The 19,422-nt window shown below is 57.7% G+C and overlaps 7 protein-coding genes across 7 annotated transcripts; 3 read left to right on the top strand and 4 right to left on the bottom strand.

The window, feature by feature from the left end:
* Positions 1 to 73: 73 nt before the first annotated feature.
* On the top strand, positions 74 to 2,496 carry CH63R_10206 (Hexose transporter; the record flags this gene model as incomplete). The annotated part of the gene is made up of 8 exons (XM_018305180.1): positions 74 to 105; positions 160 to 246; positions 330 to 693; positions 769 to 1,051; positions 1,081 to 1,474; positions 1,544 to 1,590; positions 1,647 to 1,925; positions 1,997 to 2,496. 8 exons carry the CDS (start codon positions 74 to 76, stop codon positions 2,494 to 2,496), a joined length of 1,986 nt encoding a protein of 661 aa, XP_018154604.1.
* Positions 2,497 to 3,516: 1,020 nt separating this feature from the next.
* CH63R_10205 (uncharacterized protein) lies at positions 3,517 to 3,822 on the bottom strand (the record flags this gene model as incomplete). The annotated part of the gene is made up of 1 exon (XM_018305179.1): positions 3,517 to 3,822. The coding sequence occupies one exon, from the start codon at positions 3,820 to 3,822 to the stop codon at positions 3,517 to 3,519; it is 306 nt and encodes a 101-aa protein (XP_018154603.1).
* Positions 3,823 to 6,887: 3,065 nt separating this feature from the next.
* Positions 6,888 to 9,606, top strand: CH63R_10204 (Mechanosensitive ion channel; the record flags this gene model as incomplete). The annotated part of the gene is made up of 2 exons (XM_018305178.1): positions 6,888 to 8,297; positions 8,344 to 9,606. 2 exons carry the CDS (start codon positions 6,888 to 6,890, stop codon positions 9,604 to 9,606), a joined length of 2,673 nt encoding a protein of 890 aa, XP_018154602.1.
* Positions 9,607 to 9,920: 314 nt separating this feature from the next.
* CH63R_10203 (Dienelactone hydrolase) lies at positions 9,921 to 11,539 on the bottom strand (the record flags this gene model as incomplete). The annotated part of the gene is made up of 6 exons (XM_018305177.1): positions 9,921 to 10,346; positions 10,452 to 10,577; positions 10,693 to 10,844; positions 11,118 to 11,158; positions 11,236 to 11,278; positions 11,344 to 11,539. 6 exons carry the CDS (start codon positions 11,537 to 11,539, stop codon positions 9,921 to 9,923), a joined length of 984 nt encoding a protein of 327 aa, XP_018154601.1.
* Positions 11,540 to 11,988: 449 nt separating this feature from the next.
* CH63R_10202 (ARS binding protein 2) lies at positions 11,989 to 14,231 on the bottom strand (the record flags this gene model as incomplete). Its single annotated transcript, XM_018305176.1, has 2 exons — positions 11,989 to 13,641; positions 13,692 to 14,231. The coding sequence occupies 2 exons, from the start codon at positions 14,229 to 14,231 to the stop codon at positions 11,989 to 11,991; spliced, it is 2,193 nt and encodes a 730-aa protein (XP_018154600.1).
* Positions 14,232 to 15,701: 1,470 nt separating this feature from the next.
* On the top strand, positions 15,702 to 16,544 carry CH63R_10201 (Methyltransferase; the record flags this gene model as incomplete). The annotated part of the gene is made up of 1 exon (XM_018305175.1): positions 15,702 to 16,544. The coding sequence occupies one exon, from the start codon at positions 15,702 to 15,704 to the stop codon at positions 16,542 to 16,544; it is 843 nt and encodes a 280-aa protein (XP_018154599.1).
* Positions 16,545 to 16,949: 405 nt separating this feature from the next.
* CH63R_10200 (Deacetylase complex subunit) lies at positions 16,950 to 18,623 on the bottom strand (the record flags this gene model as incomplete). Its single annotated transcript, XM_018305174.1, has 2 exons — positions 16,950 to 18,146; positions 18,210 to 18,623. The coding sequence occupies 2 exons, from the start codon at positions 18,621 to 18,623 to the stop codon at positions 16,950 to 16,952; spliced, it is 1,611 nt and encodes a 536-aa protein (XP_018154598.1).
* Between the last annotated feature and the right edge of the window lie 799 nt (positions 18,624 to 19,422).

Genomic DNA, 19,422 nt, shown 5'->3' with positions numbered 1-19,422 from the left:
TCACACCACCCACGGACGCACTTACACGCCTCGAAACACCAGAGCCGCCGAGTGTCTTCAACTCGACGCGACTATGGCGGACGACAAGCACGTCGGAGCTATGCCGTGAGTGTCCTCTCCCTTCGACCATTGCTCTCGCACGCGGACTGACGTCCCCAGCTCGGGCGACTTCTCGGCATCAAACATAGAAAAGGCCCGCCGCGGGTCCCAAGCAACAGTCGATCTGAACGCCAACGTTGACGCAAAGTCCGTCTCACCCCTCCTTCTCCCAAATCCCCCACCCTTCCCCATATCTCAGCAATCACTGACACCGACAACCCTCCCAACAGAATCAGGAATCCCCTGCTGGGTATATCCCGCGCCGAACTCATCCGCGATGTCGACGCCTTCGCCCACGAAAAGGGCCTGCAGGAGTACATCCCCGTCCTACGCAAGGGCGCTCTCGTCGCCCAGGACCCAACGGGCTTCGAGGAGATCGACGGCGACGAGGCCCTCAACCAGGCCGAGGTCCAGGTCCTCCACGACGAGGTCCTGCACAAGTGGCGCGTCCCCAAGATCCTGTACCTCACCATCATCACTTGCTCTATCGGCGCCGCCGTCCAGGGATGGGATCAGACCGGCAGCAACGGCGCAAACCTGTCGTTCCCTACCGTCTTTGGCATCGGCGGGACCTCGCATCACGACACCCTCCTCGTGAGTATCACCCTGGCATGACCGTGATGCTGTGTGTCTATCCAACGTGCTGACTCCTCCTTTTCTTGTCCCAAGGTCGGCCTCGTCAATTCGGCGCCGTACATCGGCAGCGCTTTCATCGGGTGTTGGCTGTCGGATCCCCTGAACAACTTCCTCGGCCGCCGCGGCGCCATCTTCTTTGCCGCCAACTTCTGCCTCTGGCCCGTCCTCGGCAGCGCCTTCGCCCAGTCCTGGGAGCAGCTTCTCGCCTGCCGTCTGCTCCTCGGCATCGGCATGGGCGCGAAGGCCAGCACGGTGCCCATCTTTGCCGCCGAGAACTCGCCCGCGCCCATCCGCGGTGCTCTTGTCATGACATGGCGTAAGTTGGCCCGGCCCCACCCGTCCCAGCATCTCACAAGCCGTCACCTCCGGAGCAGTACATGCTAACGACATGGCCAGAAATGTGGACGGCGTTCGGAATCATGGCCGGGACGGCAGCCAACCTGGCGGTTGCCAAGACGGGTGCTATAGCATGGCGTCTCCAGCTCGGGTCGGCCTTCATCCCGGCCGTGCCCCTGGCTCTGTTGATTTACGCCTGCCCCGAATCCCCTCGCTGGTACATCAAGAAGAACCGGTACCCGGACGCCATGAAGTCGCTGCTGAGGCTGCGGAACCATCCCATCCAGGCCGCTCGCGACATTTACTACATCCACAGCCAGCTTCAGGTCGAGGCCGAGATCATCGGGCGGTCCAACTACGCCAAGCGCTTCCTTGAGCTCTTCACCATTCCTCGTGTCAGACGGTAAGCATGTTTGAGATGAGAGATGGTGTATTTGACGAGAGAAACAGAATGATGCTGACTTCGCGATAGCGCCACGCTGGCTTCGTTCACCGTCATGATTGCTCAGCAGATGTGTGGTAAGTCGAGACGACGCACCCGGCGCGGTTGACCCCCACCCACTGACACAACACAGGCATCAACATCATCGCCTTCTACTCGAGCACCATCTTCAAGGAGGCCGGTACCTCCGAGTTCAACGCCCTCCTGGCGTCCTTCGGCTTCGGCATGGTCAACTTTCTCTTCGCGTGGCCGGCCATCTGGACCATCGACACCTTCGGGCGCCGGTCCCTGCTGCTTTTCACCTTTCCCCAGATGGCGTGGACGTTGCTGGCCGCCGGCCTCTGCACGCTCATCCCGGGCACCGGAGGAGCCCACCTGGGGATGGTGGCGCTGTTCGTGTACTTGTTCGCCGGTAAGACTTCGCCTCGTTTTGCTCTTTATGTCATGAAAAAAAAAGGTTGCATGCATGCTAACGCTTCGAAGCCTTCTATTCGCCGGGCGAGGGACCCGTCCCGTTCACCTACTCGGCCGAGGTCTTTCCCCTGTCCCATCGTGAGGTGGGCATGTCGTGGGCCGTGGCAACGTGTCTCTTCTGGGCGGCCGTGCTGTCCATCACCTTCCCCATCATGTTGGCGGACATTGGCGTCATCGGCTCCTTCTGCTTCTACGCCGGCCTCAACGTCGTGGCCTTCGTCATGATCTTCTTCTGGCTGCCCGAGACCAAGCAGCGCACGCTGGAGGAGCTCGATTACATCTTCGCGGTCCCGACCCGGGTGTTCATGAGGTACCAGCTCAGAGAGGCGCTGCCGTACTGGTTCCAGCGCTGGGTGCTCTTCCGGCGGGACGCTACCCTCGAGCCGCTGTACAAGTTTGACCTCACTCACGAGGACCACCACGGCAGCGAGACATACGAGAAGGCGCAGGTCGAGCAACGGGACAAGAAGAGCGGTTCCGCAACCGGAGTCGACGTCACGTCCTCGTAACGGATGTGGGGGGACCGAGGAGTCGAAGAACACTTGACATCGGAAGGAGGGGCTTGTGGCTTTGATACCAACGAGGGTTAGCTGCGAAGGTCGTGCGGATAGAGAGCAACTACGTAATCAAGAGACGAATCTCCATGTGGACTTTTGACAGGAGGGATCTCGACCTCGGGGACGTCTTCACCCCACAGTCTGTAATCAACAACATCACCACGAAGCATTGCATGTTCCGTCCTGATGATGCCACTAAGTCCTTTGTGAAGAATGGACCGATTGCCAACGGGCCCCTTCGATCTTCATGAGTCGTGAGGTGAGAGCCGCATTCTTCAGGAAGCCGATCAACCTCCCGAACTTGGCCCGCATGAGGGGTAATCAGTGTCTCTTGACGAATCTGATCCAGGGGCGGCGAAAAGTCTCACTGATCGACTTGGACGGCGCGGGAGACGGCGGCTTGTCTGAACGGGGCCACCCCTCGGGTCCCCTCTCCCCCCCTTGTAGCGGGGGGCGGCGTCAACTGACGTATGCAGCCCGTGTCCTCTTTGAACAACACCAAGTACGGAAGAGCGCGTGGAAGAGAATTTCGGCCAGCCCCTGGCACGAGGGCAACGGCAGCTAAGGGGGGTCTGTGAGGCCTTTTGGAAACCGTGATGCGGATCGAGATTCTCGCGCGTCACTCACGCTTCACGCCTCACGCCTCACGCCTCACGTTGAGTCTAGCGTCAAACCCAGCAATGCAAATGGGGGGACACCAATTATCAAAGATTTTCGCTCGCGGGCTGTCGATCCGGATTCATTCCCCGACAGTGGATTGTCGAGCATGTGAGACGCAGCACGGTGGGCGCTGCAGGAGACCAAAAAAGGGCAGGAAACAAGTCTAGACGGAGGACGAACGAAGATGCAAAGGGCGAAAAGAAAAAATGCGCAGGATGGGCCGTCGTCTCTTGTTGGACACAGTTCCTCAGCCATAGGCTCGTGCCTGGGAGGATGGGTGGGCGAGTAACATAATGTTACACAACCAAATCTCTAGCGCTTGCTTTTTCCAGGTACCCGCGTTTTCGAGGGGTCTGAGAAGTGTCTCTGACGATCCCCCTCGGGCTGAAGACCGTTCTTGGGAACACGAGGAGGAGGTTGTGTCATTGGTCGCCACTGACGCGGACCGTAATGAAGCCAACGTCGGACTAGGCTGGCGCCGTCGACGACGCCGGCTCCTGGGCTGCCGTAAGCCGCGGACGGGGGTTGGTTGCCGGCCGGCGAGGGTGAATGGTGGTTTGAGTTGGGGCTAGTGGTGACACGAGGTGCCGGGACTTGGGCGTGGAAGGATTCGTTCATTACTGGGAGAAAAACGTCGAGGCTGAATTGTTGGAAACAAAGGGGAAATGAAGCGAGTTGATGATTTCTCCAGTACAGGATGGATTGAGTGGGCTGTCGAAGCAGGGACCATGGACAGGTCCAGACTTGACCAGATTCGAAGCGAGTTGAACCATGAACGCGCGGTGCAGCCGGCTCCTGTGACAGTTTGTCTCTGTCCTGTCCTTGTAGGGCTCCGCTAGGATGCAGGGGGCGGGGATGGAGGGGGGGAGAGGAAAGCTGGGAGACTGCAGACTGGAGCCAAGATGCGAGATGCGGCGGACGAAGAATGGAAGGGTGGGCGGGTGGCTTTGGTGCTAACGAGAGTATGAGGCGGCGGAAACGAAACAGACGTCGGCTTGTGGGCAGGCTGAGGAAGAGGGGAGAAGGGTGTCAGTCTGTAACCATGGACCATACATCGTGAGACGGGCTGGGCCGGCGGAGGAGGAGGGGGAGAGAATTGGAGAGCGAGATGGAGAGTGCTTGGGATGCCCGTGCCGACTTTCCACGACGAGTGCGAGTCTCTCCACGAGTCTCCCGGGCGGGGAGACACTCAAACAGACAGCGAGGAAGCCAGCTCCAAGAGGTTGGGTGGATGGTGGGCGAATGGCCGAAATTGGATTGATGAGTTGAGTGAGTGGGTTTGGCCGCCCATTAGACACTAACAATGAATGGATGATGCCTCGAGCAGCCGTCAAACGCAAACATACAGAGTATGCCGGACGGACAGTGGGGGGGGGAGAGAAAATGGATGGGTGTGGATGGATTATTGGCTCGATGCCAAAAGGAGATAAAAAAGAGAATTCTCCTCGCTCGTATTCCACCATGGAAGTGGACCTGGAAAATTGTGGTGACATTTTATTTTCTTTCTCTCACTTTCTCCCCTGGTCCAAATGTTATTCCTGGATCGCGTTGGCGCGTGCTGGCGCCTTTGCAAACCTGGCGAGATCTGAACAGGACCATCGTTACGAAGACGCTGTTGGATGATCCTCGCAAGGAGGTGGGAAGAGTTAAGCTTCTAACACTCCACCAATGTGGAAATGTGGTGGAGAGATAGTTCGCTATTGCACCCAGACCCGAGGGCTGTCCGCAGGCGACTCGTCACCCCCGGTGGAGACCCGACCCGACCGATCATGTCCATTGGACGTGCAAAATGATAAACCGGTCAGGTCCCTTGCCTCCTTTGCCCTCCACCGAGGGAGGGGCCTTCAGCACTGCCGATAGCAACACTGACCATGAGCATATGTCGTGCTGTTAAGGAATGAGAAACCCGAATGAAGGGAGCATGCATAGGCGACATGGGGTTGCGTTGCACGCCGCAATCCCACACACAGTACAGAACACATGCAAGCACACCGAGGCACGGCCAATTGAATGAAGTGGCAATGGAGGAGGAGGAGGAACACCAAGCTTCTGTGAGGGTGAGGAGGCGTCCGATGTACGGGAACCTGGATGAGTAACAGCCAACCGGGAGAGAAGCTTGTGATATCACTCAAGCCGAAAGCATGCCATGTACATACATGCAACGCGTGCGGAAAGGAGCAATGCCGACGCGTCTCTTCACCTAGTCGGGCAGTCTCGTCCTGCACAGCACGGTGATCAACAACACTGACAGGATCAGCTGTAATACCATGTCTCCAGGAGCATTCCCGTCGGAGCAAGGAAGAGAAGAAGAAAACAAACCCCCCAAGACCCCAAGAAATCCATATCGGCGAGCACGGCATCACAAGACCCACCTGGGAAAAGGTTCGCCCACGCAGCTGAGGTATCCTTACGAATACCCAGGACAGGTCGCTCGCTCGCTACCCGTACCAGGGGCGCTTGGTTAGGTACCTACTACCTACCTACCTACCTACGTGACGGCGGCAGACCGACACGTACCTGGCGGGTCCAGAGACCTTCCGCACCACGACCTGCGCCAACCAAAGAATCGGGGCCGCCAGCTTCGTTACCGGCCAATCCCAGCGGTCGACCCGAGCTTCTGAAACTCGCCTGTCAGTGGCTTGTCCCCTGCATCAAAAGCTGCCACCCCGTCCTGCAACGAAAGCCTGCCAGTTGTTGGCCCATCTTCTGCTTGTTCTAGCCGTCGACGGCACTCGAAATAGAGTACGTACCGCGAAGGTCCCGGGGAGAGAATTGCCATGGAATCGACAATCAGACACACCCAGACCGGCCGCAGCCAGAAGGGGGTCCCGGCTTAGCGCAGAAGGAAAGGAAAGGAAAAAACCGTTCAGGGGTCCCGCCAGAAGGGCGCCTCCGTCCCTGCCACTAACGCGCTCTAGCGGCGCCGGCCCCCTTTCGTCCTGTGTACGATGTGTGTCTCTAGAGGTCTCGCACCTCGATGATCGTCAACCTGCTAACCCGCACCTTGCGCCTTCCTTCCTGTATCTGTATCCGCACGCCCATTCACTATCCGTACCTTGCCGTCATTCTCTGCTTTTTGGCTCGCCTCCGCTTAAACCCTGAAAATGCTCCCCCTCCTCGTGTTCTTTTCATCTTGACTTTCGGCTCGTTTCGACCTTGTTTATCACTCCTCTTCCTCCTCCTCCTCCTTCTCCTACTCCGCCCCGCATTCTTCCCTACCGATTCCCTCTTACTTATCCTGTTGTCTCCTCTCGTCACCTATCGATACCATTTTCCTTGTAATTACCTTCGCTTTGGGAATCGGGTTGTCGTCACACCGAGGACATCGCAAACGTACACGCGCCCACCTATTGTAGAACCAAACACGGTCGTTTCCTTGGCTCTACCCGACCTTATTTTTTTTCTTGCCACTCGAGTCCCACGACAGTAACAATTGCTTCCCTACACTGCCTACAACCAGAGTCGGATTTGATATCCACTCACCAGTGCGTCTAACAGACCGCAATCCTACAGCGAGTGGTCTGTCCGACCTGGAACAATCTCCGTTGTACGGCCAGCATTCCACCTGCTCCCTCGATTAGACACGACAGACCCCGTACATCTTCCGCCTCGTCGGCATGCCGGGACCTCTCTCGCCGCGCCATTCGGGATTTATGCCTATAAACAACTCTCAGTCCAACGACATGCCTGACAGCGACATCCCCTTGACCCAGGTCAGGAGCGCCGCCTCGACTGGCGCACGAAAGGCCACCATGAACACCTCCAGCGAGGACACAGGCTCCGGCACGAATGAGAAGCACGGCATCTTTCACCACCACAACAATAACAACAAGGGCGGCCGCCGCAAGAAGCACGGCGAGCTAGGCCGCAAAGGGACCGGTGGCTCTGACGATGTCAAGGTCAACGCCATGGGCAGATTCTACAACAAGATCACCGGCGCCTCTGTTGTCACCCGCTATCTGGTCTACATCATCCCCATCGGCATTCTTCTCGCCATTCCCTTGATTGTCCTTCCCATTACCGGCCACCGGAAGGATGTCCTCGTGGGAGGGACCAAGGGCAAGCCGCTGTTCGACCTGTTTCTGTGGATCGAAATCGCCTGGCTCACTCTCTGGGCTGGCAAATGCGTCGCCTGGGTCCTCCCTCACGCCTTCATGTTCTTCTGCGGAGTCGTCAGTTCTGGCACGCGCAAGTATGCCACCGTCCTCTCCAACCTGCAGATCGCCCTCTCGCTGTTCTTCTGGGCCCTTGCTTCCTGGCAGTCCTTCCAGGCGCTCTTCAAGGCCACCAACGAAGCCGACCAGGCTTCGTGGATCACTACCATGATTCGCCTCTTGGGCGCTACCTTCATCTCGTCTGCCGTCTACCTCGGTGAGAAGGCCATTGTCCAGCTCATTGGTATCTCTTACCACCAGCGTTCCTTCGCCCTGCGCATCAAGGAATCCAAGCGCGAGGTTCGCCTCCTCGGCCTGCTCTACGACGCGTCGCGCACTCTTTTCCCCATGTACTGCCCCGAGTTCGAAGACGAGGACTACATCATCAACGATAGTCTCGACCTGATTTTGTCCAAGGCGGCCAAGGGCGGCAAGGGCGGCGCTGGCTCTGCCACCCCTCTCCGACTCGTCGGTGATATTGGCCGTATGGGAGACAAGATCACGGGCGTCTTCGGTAACATCGCATCGGAAATCACTGGAAAGCAAGTCTTCAACCCCAACTCGGCTCACTCCATCGTCATCGAGGCTCTGGAGAAGACCAAGCCCTCTGAAGCTCTCGCCCGCCGCATCTGGATGTCATTCGTCGTCGAAGGAAAGGACTCGCTGTACCCCGATGACTTCCAGGAAGTGCTGGGACCCGCCTACTCGGAGGAAGCCGAAGAGTCTTTTGGCATGATTGACAACGACATGAACGGCGACATCAGTCTGGAGGAGATGACTCGCAAGGTGGTGGAGATCGGCAGGGAACGCAAGGCTATCACCGAAGGCATGAAGGACATCGGTCAGGCACTACGCGTGTTTGATAAGGTCCTGATGTTCGTTGTTCTCCTGATCGTCGTCTTCATCTTCCTGGCCTGGTTCCAGTCCAGCTTCTTGACAGTAAGTTGCCTGCCACTCCTGCCATTGACCCCGCTAACCGGATCAGACCGTCGCTACCGCCGGAACCGCCCTCCTGTCTCTCTCTTTCGTCTTCGCCGTTACCACCCAGGAATTCCTCGGCTCCTGCATTTTCCTTTTCGTCAAACATCCCTATGACGTCGGTGACAGGGTTGACATCGTTGGTTCCGAGAAGCAGCAACTCATCGTGGACAAGATTTCTCTCCTGTACACCGTCTTCACCCGCATCGATAAGATGCAGGTGGTACAGGTCCCCAACATCACGCTCAACAACCTTTGGATTGAGAACGTCACTCGCAGCAAGGCCATGAAGGAAGTTATTGACCTGAACGTCTCATACGACACGAGCTTCGAGGACCTGGAGCTGCTGCGTGTCGAGCTGGAGAACTTTGTCCGCAACTCAGACAACTCTCGCGATTTCATGCCGGATATCGCCATTGGCGTCGCTGGTGTCGGCGACTTGGACAAGCTGCAGCTTAAGATCGCTATCAAGCACAAGTCTAACTGGCACAACGATGCCGTACGCGCAACCCGCCGCTCCAAGTTCATGTGCGCCCTGGCCATGGCCCTCAAGAAGATCCCAATCTACGCACCCGGAGGTGGTGCCGAAGCTCTTGGCGCTCCTGGCAACCCGTCCTACTCTGTGGCCGTGTCCGACCAGTTTGCCGCATCCGCCCGTGACCAGGCCGCCAAAGAAAAGGAGGCGAAGCGCTTGGTGCCCTCCCCTGCCGCCGAAGGTACCGACACGCAACCGGACCCCAACACCGAAAAGCAGGCCGTGCAGGAGCTGAACCTACGCGACCCGCTGACCGAGGAGGAGTGGGGCTACCGAGTGGGCGACGAACAGACCCTGTCTGGATCTAGGGACCGCCAATCGGAGGACCGACGCCGCTCCAACGACATCGACCGCGTCCGCAGTCAGCTTATGAAGCGGGCCAGCACCAGGGGCGGCGGCGGTCGTCGCAAGCCCGGCGAAAGCATTCCCATGTCGACTATCAACGACGGGATGGGCTTGAACTTGGCGCAGACCACATCACGAAGCCGCATCTATGATGAGGAGGCTGGGACTGGCGTGCCAGACTCATACAACTCGGCCTACTATGGCACCCAATCCCCGAGCTATCCCAACTACGGACAGACACTGTCCCCTACCATCTCTCCGCCCCAACAGACTTCCGGGCTCACGCCCCACCCCCTTCAGAGCGCGCCGTCCGGACAGCGTCCACGAGGACGCAGTGTCTCCAACAGCCAACAGCAGAATGAGGCCGACCAGAGCGGTCAGAAGAAGTAGTGAAGAGGGAACACTTGGAACTTGAGATGGAGAAGAATAAACAAAAAAATCAGTGGAGAAAAGTCATAATACCAGCCGGTCACGTTTGACGTGGGCGTTTTCTTTATTTTATGTGGGCATTGAGACTGGCTCCCCATGCCTGATGAATTTTCTTATCAACTCACACAGTGGGGGGGGACAGACAGATAGATTACGAATAGAGTACGATGACATGTCGTCCGCAGTGGAACGCTGTATCTTCTTAACACGTGTCACTTCTCCCAACTTCCCTAGCTTTGCACATCGTGAATCCTGGAGGCGGCCAGATACCGCGCTCAACACACGTGTTCCACCTCGCCGACGCCCTCCTGGGGGCCCAGATCCAACTTGAGCGTCCTCCCGAACAGCTCCAGCAGGATCTCGAAGCAGACCTTTGTGATGGCCGGGTCGTAGCGGCCCTTGCTGAGCTCGTCGCGGATGAAGGCGTGCTGGGCCCAGGCGAACTCGTAGAAGCTCGTCGTGACGCCGGCCTCGCGCAGCTTGGCGCGGATGAGGTCGCGGCCCTCGGGCGGGACGTGGGTGTCCTTGACGCCGAAGATCATGGCGACCTCGGCGTGGGCCAGGGTCGGGAAGAGGTCGAGGGTGTGGGTGCTGCCCTCGGGCGGCGTCGGGGAGGTGTTCTTGGCCGTGTGGGGGCCGAGGGTGCGGCTGTGGATGTCCGTGGCGAAGTAGGCCACGCACGAGGCGATTCTCTTGTCGAGCTGGGTGGAAGGGGTGCTGTTGTTAGGGATGGCTGTAGACGGGGGTGGGTAAGGGGGAGGGGGGAGCGGGGAAAGAAAGTGATAAGGACGAGGAGAAAGACGTACAGAGGCGCGGACGGCGAGGTGGCCGCCTAGACACATGCCCGTGCTTCCGATCTTGCCAGTGCAAGTCGGGAGGGTGAGGAGGTAGTCCACGGTGCGGCGGGAGTCTTCATCGTAGGACTCGAGGGTCTACACAGGTGCAGCGTGCGGAGCGATTTCGTAAGCGGCCGAAGCAACAGGGTAAGAGGACAAAGACAAAAGGGGAGGGATCGGGGGTTTTTTTTTTCTATAAAAAAATTTATACCTTCTCGACCTTCCAGGCGTTGCCCTTGTCGGTGCCAGGCACGTCGTAGGCCAGGGGCTCGGGGCCGGCGAAGTCGTGGTAGGACGAGGGAGCGGCGACGATGTAGCCCTGGCCCGCGATCTGGCGGGCGAAGCGGGCGACGGGGCCGGTGACTGTTTTGATGTCTCAGTACCTTTTCCGTAAAACAGTAGCGCGCCCGTCCAATCCGAGCTTTTTGAGAAGAAGAAAAAAACGACTTCGCCACAAAGGCTTGTCTCTGTTCACACAGTTCGAGGGAGGAGGGATGTCCTCGGACGTGTCCCGGTGAACTCGGTGAAGCCCTCGGTGAGTGCGGGGAATGGAGGGGTCAAAGGGCCCAGTGCGGGGAGGGGGGAGCTTCTTCAGCAACCCCGCCATGGAGAAAATGATCCGACGAACTGACTGACCTTGGTAGATCTCGGAGAAGACGCAGACTCCGGGGAATTTCCTGCCCGATGCGTCAATTGGAAGTGTCCCTTCAAGCACATTACACATTGAGCTGGGGGCGCGCCGGTCAGCTCTTACGCGTTGGGGTAGCCGGGGATGGACGGGTGGAAGAGGAAGATTCCTGGGGACGTGGGTGTTAGCCGGGCGGGTGTGCCGTGACTCGACGCTCGCGCGGTTGGGACGAACTCATGGAACCCTCCTTCCCGTCGGCCTTGGTCGGCACGTCGACGTGAGACTCCTTGATGAGCATTTTTGACAGCTGTGTTTTTGGGGGGGACGAGACTCGAGACGGGAGGGTCTGTTGCAGAGGCTCGAGATCGAATGAACGACGTGGGCTTGAAAGTGAAGGTGTGTTGGAGACTTGGAGTTGAGCGATTTGCATCCCATTGGCTGGACGGGGTCGACGGGGACTTAGTAAGCCCCTATCCCGCTTCCTCCTTCAGCAACACCGAAGCCCTTCCACACTCTTCAGAAAGTCCCGAAGTCCGTTTTCAACCCCTGCTGGCTTTTCGATGCCGAGAAATCCATATTGGACGGAATCGCTTAAGACCCAAAAGATGTCCTCTTTACTGGTATTTGACACCCACTTCAATTTGCCCTTGGCTATTTTGATTCCTTAAATGAGCCCCCTAATCCGGCGTCGACTTATTGCTTTCGAGTAATGAACTCTTGTGCAACTTGTATGCTTGCCTTCAAAAAGGGTTGTTCTGGGCTTCAAACAGCCAACCGTTCGCCATCCGTGTACCGATGTGCTGTGTTCCATGTTCGATATCACCTCTTCTTCCTTTTAAACCCCCAGACTCTCATGGCCTGCCCGACAGTACCTTCCCCTCATTTCTCGATATCCTTAAAGTTATCAAACGATTGGTTCAGCTTCGCCGTGATCCCGGCCCGGAGCGCCTGTATCTCCTTGTCCCTCTTCTCCGACAACGCCAACAGATCCCGGTACTTCCTCTCCCACTCCGACTCGGCCTCGGCCGTCCCTTTCATGTTCGGCTTCTCCGTCTTCTCCTCGGGCCGCTTCCACCGGTTGTACATGACCGTCTGCACCATGTTGTAGTTCCCGCGGATCGTACCCAGCCGGAACTGCCAGCTGCAGCTATATGTTGCGCGGTCCCCGTGCTCCTCCTCCCGCTTGATCCGCAGCTTGCTCGTCGTCATCAACGCCCGCCCGCCAGCCAGCGCTGCGAGGTTGACGAGAAACGCATCGTGGTTTGGCGCCGTCTGCCACATGCGCTCCACCGTCGTGTGCACGAGCGCGTACGCCTCCGCGATGCTGCACTTGCCGATCGGGTTATCATGCGCGTCCACCCAGTCGCCGTTCGCCGTCTCGTGCGCAAAGTAGCCCAGCACCGCGTCGATATTGGTGCGGTCCTCCATGTTTTCGAACATGCCTATAGGAATATCGTTCGACAAGATGGGGACGCCGCGGCGTTGCGCGGTGGGCAGTGGATTTTGGGCAGTCTGCGCGTGCAGGTCCGCAAATGGTGTTGCGGTCGGTGGCGCGTTGCTATGATTGTTGCTTGGTAATTCCACCGGCGGTGCGGACGTGGTCAGATTCGTTGGACCAGGTGATCGGCCCGCGGGGTCCCCGTTGACCAGGACGACAGGCGGAGGTGGTGTCGCGAGACGGACAGAGCCGCCCAATCGTTCTGGGACTTGGAGTGAGATGTTGGGCTTAGCCGGCCGTTGCGTCTGGGGCAAGTGGGCGATGTCGGGGCGCACAGCCGGCGGCACGCTGTTGGATAATGATGTCGGGGGTGTGATCGGCCCCATGATGCTCGTGGTATCGGAGCCTTTTCTTTTCGAAGCCGGTTCGTCGACCGGAAACGCCACAAATGGACCGTCGACATTGGTCTTGTTCATCGGGGGCCTGCCGCGTGTTTTGCCGCTGCCTCCCGGGCCACCGCTCCTCCAGGCGGAAGACACAGCCTTAGCGCCGTGTCGCCGGTGAGGGGCCTTGGGTCGTGACTGCGTGATTGCTGACCTGGGTTCGGTATCGCCCCAGAAGCCATCATTGCCTGTTGACGGTGTCAGCGCCGACATTGGGCCTTGCGGGTATGCTGTGAGAGGCGTCTGCGCCGTGTCATGAGCCGGCGGCCATCCTGATGCCGGTCCCGAACTGATGCTCAGTCTCGAAGGGTCGGAGCAGCCGAACGAAGCCCGGCCATCGGGGTGGGCGGACCACGGTCCAAGAGTCTCTCCTTGGCTCGGGCCATACCCATTCCCGGTCGGCGGCGAGTCCAACCTCGCTCGTTGTGAGGGAGACTTGGCGAAATCATCTTCATCTGGGCGTTTCCTACCACGCCTGGGCCGAATTTGCGGCAACAGCGCGCGGAGAGCCATGTCGTCCTCCGCCAAGACGCCGTCCCTTCCCGCTTCACACACTGGGTTCGGGTCACTGGGGATCTTGGTCCAGTACGGATGAGGGCGGTCCATCAGATACTCAAAAAAGACATCCACGTGCATAGAATGCATCCAGCGCTATGAACTGTCAGCTCTTCCCATTTCATCAATCGTCAGAATCCAATCACCTTGAGCCGGACAGCATACTGCTGGATCTTCTGAGAACTCTGCCCCTTGTCCTGATCCGGTGGCTCGACGCCCAACTTCAGAGCCAATTCGGCCCAGGTCTTAATCTCCTTGGTCTCAAGCTGCTTGATGAGCAAAAAGAGAGTAAAAGTGCTGAATGTCTTGCCGCCGCTCTTGGGAGGGACGCGAAATGCCTCCCGCAGAGCAGCGGCGTCCGTCTCGGGCGGCACGGCGGGGTTGCAGTACAAGATAAAGCTAATGTAGGCATCCTCGATCGTCTCGGCCGTCACGTCCGTGTCCGGAAGAGTGGGCCTCGCCACGGGGACGGCAGAAGGCGTCGTGGTTGATGACAGTGGGGTAGTGGTAATGGTAGTGGTAGCGGTAGTAGTAGCAGCAGCAGCAGCAGTAGTAAGAGTAGTAGGGGCAGCAGCTGTTGTGTGCTGCTGCCGTTTTATGGACGGCGACGGGGAATGCCCATGCAGGTCGGCGGTATGCGGCGGCGGCTGAGATTGACGCTGCATCGTGGACTGCGGGGATATCATCGCGCATCAGTCGGTGTTGGATGGCCCGGGAAAGAAAACACCATCGCCGACCAAGTGTCCGCTGAATCGCGCATCGAGAGCACACGCGGAGGTGGTGGATCAAGAAGCCCAAAGACGCGACGTGGACGGGGGTCGCGGATGCATCGCCGTGAGGACGGAGTCTCTGCTAGGTAGCCGATAAAGAGGGTCCCCGAACGAGAGACCGAGTCCTTAGGTCGCTCGCTGCACGCTCTGAACCGTGTCTCAGTCCTTGGGATTACAGATTCAACGGTTCTTTCGAGGAGAGAGAGAAGCCCGGGTTAATCTAAACATCATTCAGTTGAAGCTGGCAAGAGAAGTCGGGGTCAGTCTCGGGTCCTAGCAAACCTGCGAAGACGGCGCTGCAGCTGCAGTGCAAGGACACAGGAGCGGAACGTGCTAAAATTAGCCTCTGCTCAAGAAAAGTGACCTGCAGGCTCCCTAGGTAGCTGCAAGCAGCCTGTGCCAGTGGTGCTCTTGGGGTTTGCTAGGGCCGCCCGGATGTTGAAGAAAATCCCCCGAGAGAGGAGCTGAATGGCCAGGGGGAACGGTGGATCCGGCAGCAGCAGCCGTGTCAAAACACGACAGAGCACGGTCCGCACGATACTGTACGATGTCATCATTGATCGGTTTCCCCAGATCGCCTCCTGGTGAAAGTATTGATTAGTCACTTCCTTCACTTCGGTCTCGCTTCCTTGCGGCCCCAGTTGGCTTTTCACGCCGGCCGTGCTCATCAAGTCCGATCTGATCTTGCTATTGATGGCTGGACTTTTGGACCAGTTATCAAATAGACTCTGACAAACTATCTGGAGACCGGGTACAAACGTTGTTCTCCATTGTGAAACGGGATAGCGATGAGAACTGCAGGACCAAAGGCCAGACAAGGCGGACGATACATCTGTGCAGACAGTCATTTTTGTTTTTCATGGACATCGAGCTCTGCATTTAGCGCCATGTTCCGGGAGAGCAAAGACGGCAATGTGCATAATGCAACCCTGTCATGATGGAAACCAATGCCTCTACCCTACGCCCTTGACTAATCCCTATGCTGCTTGGTATTGCTTGATGGTTGCCCAGTCTCCACACTCCACAGACATCTCCAACGTCTCCAACAGCCCCAACTTGACCCCTTCAGACGGTCCAGCCCAATCATCGGAATGACGTGATTGCTCTCTCACAAGCAGGGGTCATTTTATGGTTCGAATGGCTTCATTTCTCAGCATTGATTTGAAATACAAGACTTGGGCGTCGACGAGTATATAATAAGACGAGGCCTCATCTCGAAACAAAACACCTACTATCACAATTCGCATTGGTGTCCCAATTTCTATCATTTCAAGAAATCTCTCCCTAGTATCTATCTTATCGTCACATCTGCCCAACTCACCTTGAACACCGGCATCATATTTCTTCACTTTAAAAAGTAGCTTAACAACCACACAGACCTCCCTAATGGCCATCGATACAGTCCCCCGCGGCGACGTCCGCGCAACCCTGAACTTCTATGCCGCGCCACCGGATAACTCTACCCCCTACAACACAATCAATCCGGAAGGGCCCCCCGGCAGGAACTACGGCGACAGTCCCACTGAGACCCTCCTCCATGACATCCGCGGCCGCGAGTCCGACTTCAACCTCGACCGCGACGCCTTTGCCGTCATCCGCAATCTCCCGCCCTCGTCCGAGAAGGACTTCGTCGACGACGACTCCGTCAAGCAGAATTACTACCCGGAGCTCGAGAAGCTCCTCCTCGAACACGTCCCGGGTAGCAACCGCGTCATCTTCTTTGACCACACCATCCGCCGTGCCGACCCAAAAGCCCTCCGGAACCCCGTCACTCGCGTCCACATCGACCAGACACCGGTTTCCGTGATCCAGCGCATCAAGAGGCACCTGCCAGAGGAGGCTGACAAGCTGCTCGCGGGCCGTTACCGCATCATCAACGTCTGGCGCCCGCTTAACAAAAACCCCGTCGAGTCGTTCCCGCTCGGCTTCGCGTCGTCCTCGACTCTGGCTGACGAGGACATCGTGCCCATCGAGCACCGGTATACCACAGGGTACACCGGCCAGACAGCGGGCATTAAGTTCAGCCCGGATCAGAAGTGGTACTACCTGAGCGGCATGACGGGCGACGAGCGTCTGTTGCTCGAGTGCTTCGACAGCGAGGGTCTTCGTGACGGCACTGGGGTCGCGGGTGGGCGATTGGCTCATACCGCCTTTAAAGATCCAAGGACTAGGGCTGACGCTGAGGGTCGCGAGAGTATTGAAGTTCGCGCACTGGTCTTTGGGCCTTGAGGGAGAGATAAGCGTTCAGTATGGGAGTCCCAGTTTACGAGTCAATGAGAATATGAATATTTTGTTTATGAGCATCGGGGGGTATCAATGCAGGCGATTGGTTCTGAATCCAGACGAGGACTTCTTTCTCCATCATTGCAAGCCCCTTTTGTCATTTGCCGCCCTTTTGTGTGAATGCGCGCGCGCGCGCGCGTGTCATAGAGTTGGTGTATAGACCACGAAATGCAATCCTCAGTCATGAGAGGTCCTAAGAAAAAAACAAATAAGGAACGCAAGCTTGCTCAGCGCGGCGCAGTTTGACCGCAATGGAGGGGGCTGTTGTCCCCGAATATCATTCACATGCACTGGCCAAACACCACCCAGTTTTCCTAAACGCCGAAACACCATTCTACTTCTCGTATGTCGTCACTGGTTCTTGCGACCCTTGCCACGGGAGCTGCCTTGCCGACTCATTGCTGTCCCTCCCGCAGCGCTGCTGGTGCGGCTCATGGGGACGGCGGCGACAGCGGCAAGTGACAGCGGCGGTGCTTCGTCGCGAACGCTGCTCTCGATTGGCATCAGATCCTCCCTAAATCTCGTCGGGTCCGGTCGGGGGCCAGGATTGAATCCCGTGTGGGGAGTGTTGGTGTACGGGGTGATAGAAGCCTCAAGAAGCTTCCTGCTACCGTTGGGATGATCGATCGAATCGCCAGGCTTGTGGTTCGCATCATACTTCTTGAACAAATCCATAACCATGATATCGGAGTTGATCTCCTCATGCGACAGGGGTTGCGGCAGGTTGCCATCCGTGTTTCCTCTGACTGGCTTGAAGTAGTTGGTCACGTTGACCGCAGGGAGTTTGGCAGGCTCATGCGGCTGCATAATCTCAAGATACTTGGGCAACTCAAGCCCATTGGCTCCCTCTACGGCGTCAATCAGATTCTGGTTGATGCCGGCCCTTGTGCTTCTCGTGGCATGGGAACTCGTGCGCTCCATGGTCGGGGCTGACAGAACAGCCTCGCTGTCCTGGTCGCCATTCTCGTCGCCCTGGCCGGAATCGCTGCCGGGGGAAGAGCCTCCGTTCGCATAAGGCTTGTGCCTGAGGACATACTTGTGGGAAGCGACGGCTGCTTGGTTGTATGCCAGAGAGAGCTCCTTGTCAGTAAAGAGCTTATCAATGCTGTAGGCGGGACCGTTTTGTTTTGCGGCAACCCGGAGCTTCTCGTTCTGCCAGAGAGGTGTCGTGCTGTTAGGATCGAGAGCCCGTCTGGAGGGGACAGGAGAGCCGTCGTCTTCGCCCGGATTCCTCTTGCGCTTCTTGCCATCCGCGTAGCCGGCGAGCTCCTCGGCATCTTTGCGCAGTCTTGTCGCGCGCTTTCCGTGGGTGCCTCCAGGGCTGGCTGGGTTCGTAATGCTGAACTGGTTGGGGTGGAGCAGCAGCGCCGACGAATCGGATATCTCCAGCGCCTCCTTCTCCTTGTTCAGGCGGTACTTTCTCGAGAGCAGAGTATTGACGAGACGGTCCCGAAGGGTAGCCGAGAGGGCCTGGTGCTCGCGCTTTGCTGTCTCGACCTTGTAGAGGTATTCGTTCTTGTACTGGTGTAGGCGGCGCTCGTGCTCATGCTGTTGGGGCGATTGTTAGCTTGGCCGACGGGGACGGAGGGGAGAAAAGTCAGTCGCACTTACCATGTGTTGGAGCAAATGAAAGTCTCGGTACTCGATGAGATCCTCGATGCCTTGAACGAAGTCCTCGAATTTGGGACCTGCCATCTGCAGCAAAGTCCGGTTGCTGTCGGACAGCGCCTCTTGTCCCTGGGACTCCTCGTGCTCTTGGCGCAGGCTAGCGATGACGTTCAGAACGTCGTCGGCGTACGGGTCGATGCGCTGGACGAGGTTGGTATCGACTTGGACCTTCTGCAGCTGATCACGGTATCCGAGATCACGGTCTCGGCTGAACTTCTCCTGCAAGTTGGCAATCTTGTCGACAAGGGCCTGGCGCTTGCGGTCGCGCTTCGATTGGGGTGCCGGAGATGCTCGCCCTGCCCTGTGCTGGGCGGAGGCACCACCCAAATTGGGGGCTGCTGCTTCGTTGGTTGCCATTGTGGCAATGGAGAGAAGGATTGTTTATCGGTCTGCTCGACTGCGCACTTCTCGGGTTTGGTTGAGAAGGGGGTTCTTGTTGTAATTTGGGAGCGGAAAATCGGCTTGGTGATGGGAGGAATAGCCGTCAACCGTCGCAAACCGGAGCTCGACCGGGACGAGTAGTGTGGAAGGGGAAAAGAAGCCAAAAAGGTTCGAGAGTGAGTCTGAGGGAGAACAGGCCACTCATTCACTGCTCTCGGGTAAGAGAAACTATGTTCAGATGCCCATTCGCAACGGCAGCTCTCATCGAGTTGTTTGTGTGGGAGACCAAGAACCGGAGAAGTGAGGGCAAGTGGACTGGTGCTGTGGTTCTCGCCTTGTCAGCCTTCTTCCCACTAAGTGAGTGCATGTACTTCTGTACCTGACCGCTGGAGGGGCTGAGTTTTCTTATTGGATGGGGATCACCCGACGACTTCCGCAGGAGCCAGCCAGGTTCAGCGGGTGGAAGGGATGAAAAACAGCGGCTCTTAGGCCGCTCACTCAACTGCCAGGGCACTGTGCACGCCGAGTTTCGGCCGGTCCTTTCCGAAGAAGTTGGATCTCGCACAGTACATAGGAGCCTACATCCAACATGACTTTGCGTAAGACACCACAATTTATTCACGAGAGACCCATCCAGGCCAAAATGTAGAACATATGGACCTCGCTGCCATTCTGTAATATACCTATGAACAAGTACAGGCCAGGCGCTCTGTTAGGGCATCACTGGCGAGCGTAAGGTCCTGGACCACGGAAAGCAACCCCAACAACGCAATCG

The sequence above is a fragment of the Colletotrichum higginsianum genome, assembly GCF_001672515.1.
Source record: "Colletotrichum higginsianum IMI 349063 chromosome 7 map unlocalized unitig_7, whole genome shotgun sequence".
Taxonomy (NCBI): domain Eukaryota; kingdom Fungi; phylum Ascomycota; class Sordariomycetes; order Glomerellales; family Glomerellaceae; genus Colletotrichum; species Colletotrichum higginsianum.
This window is presented reverse-complemented; position numbering and strand designations above follow the sequence as displayed.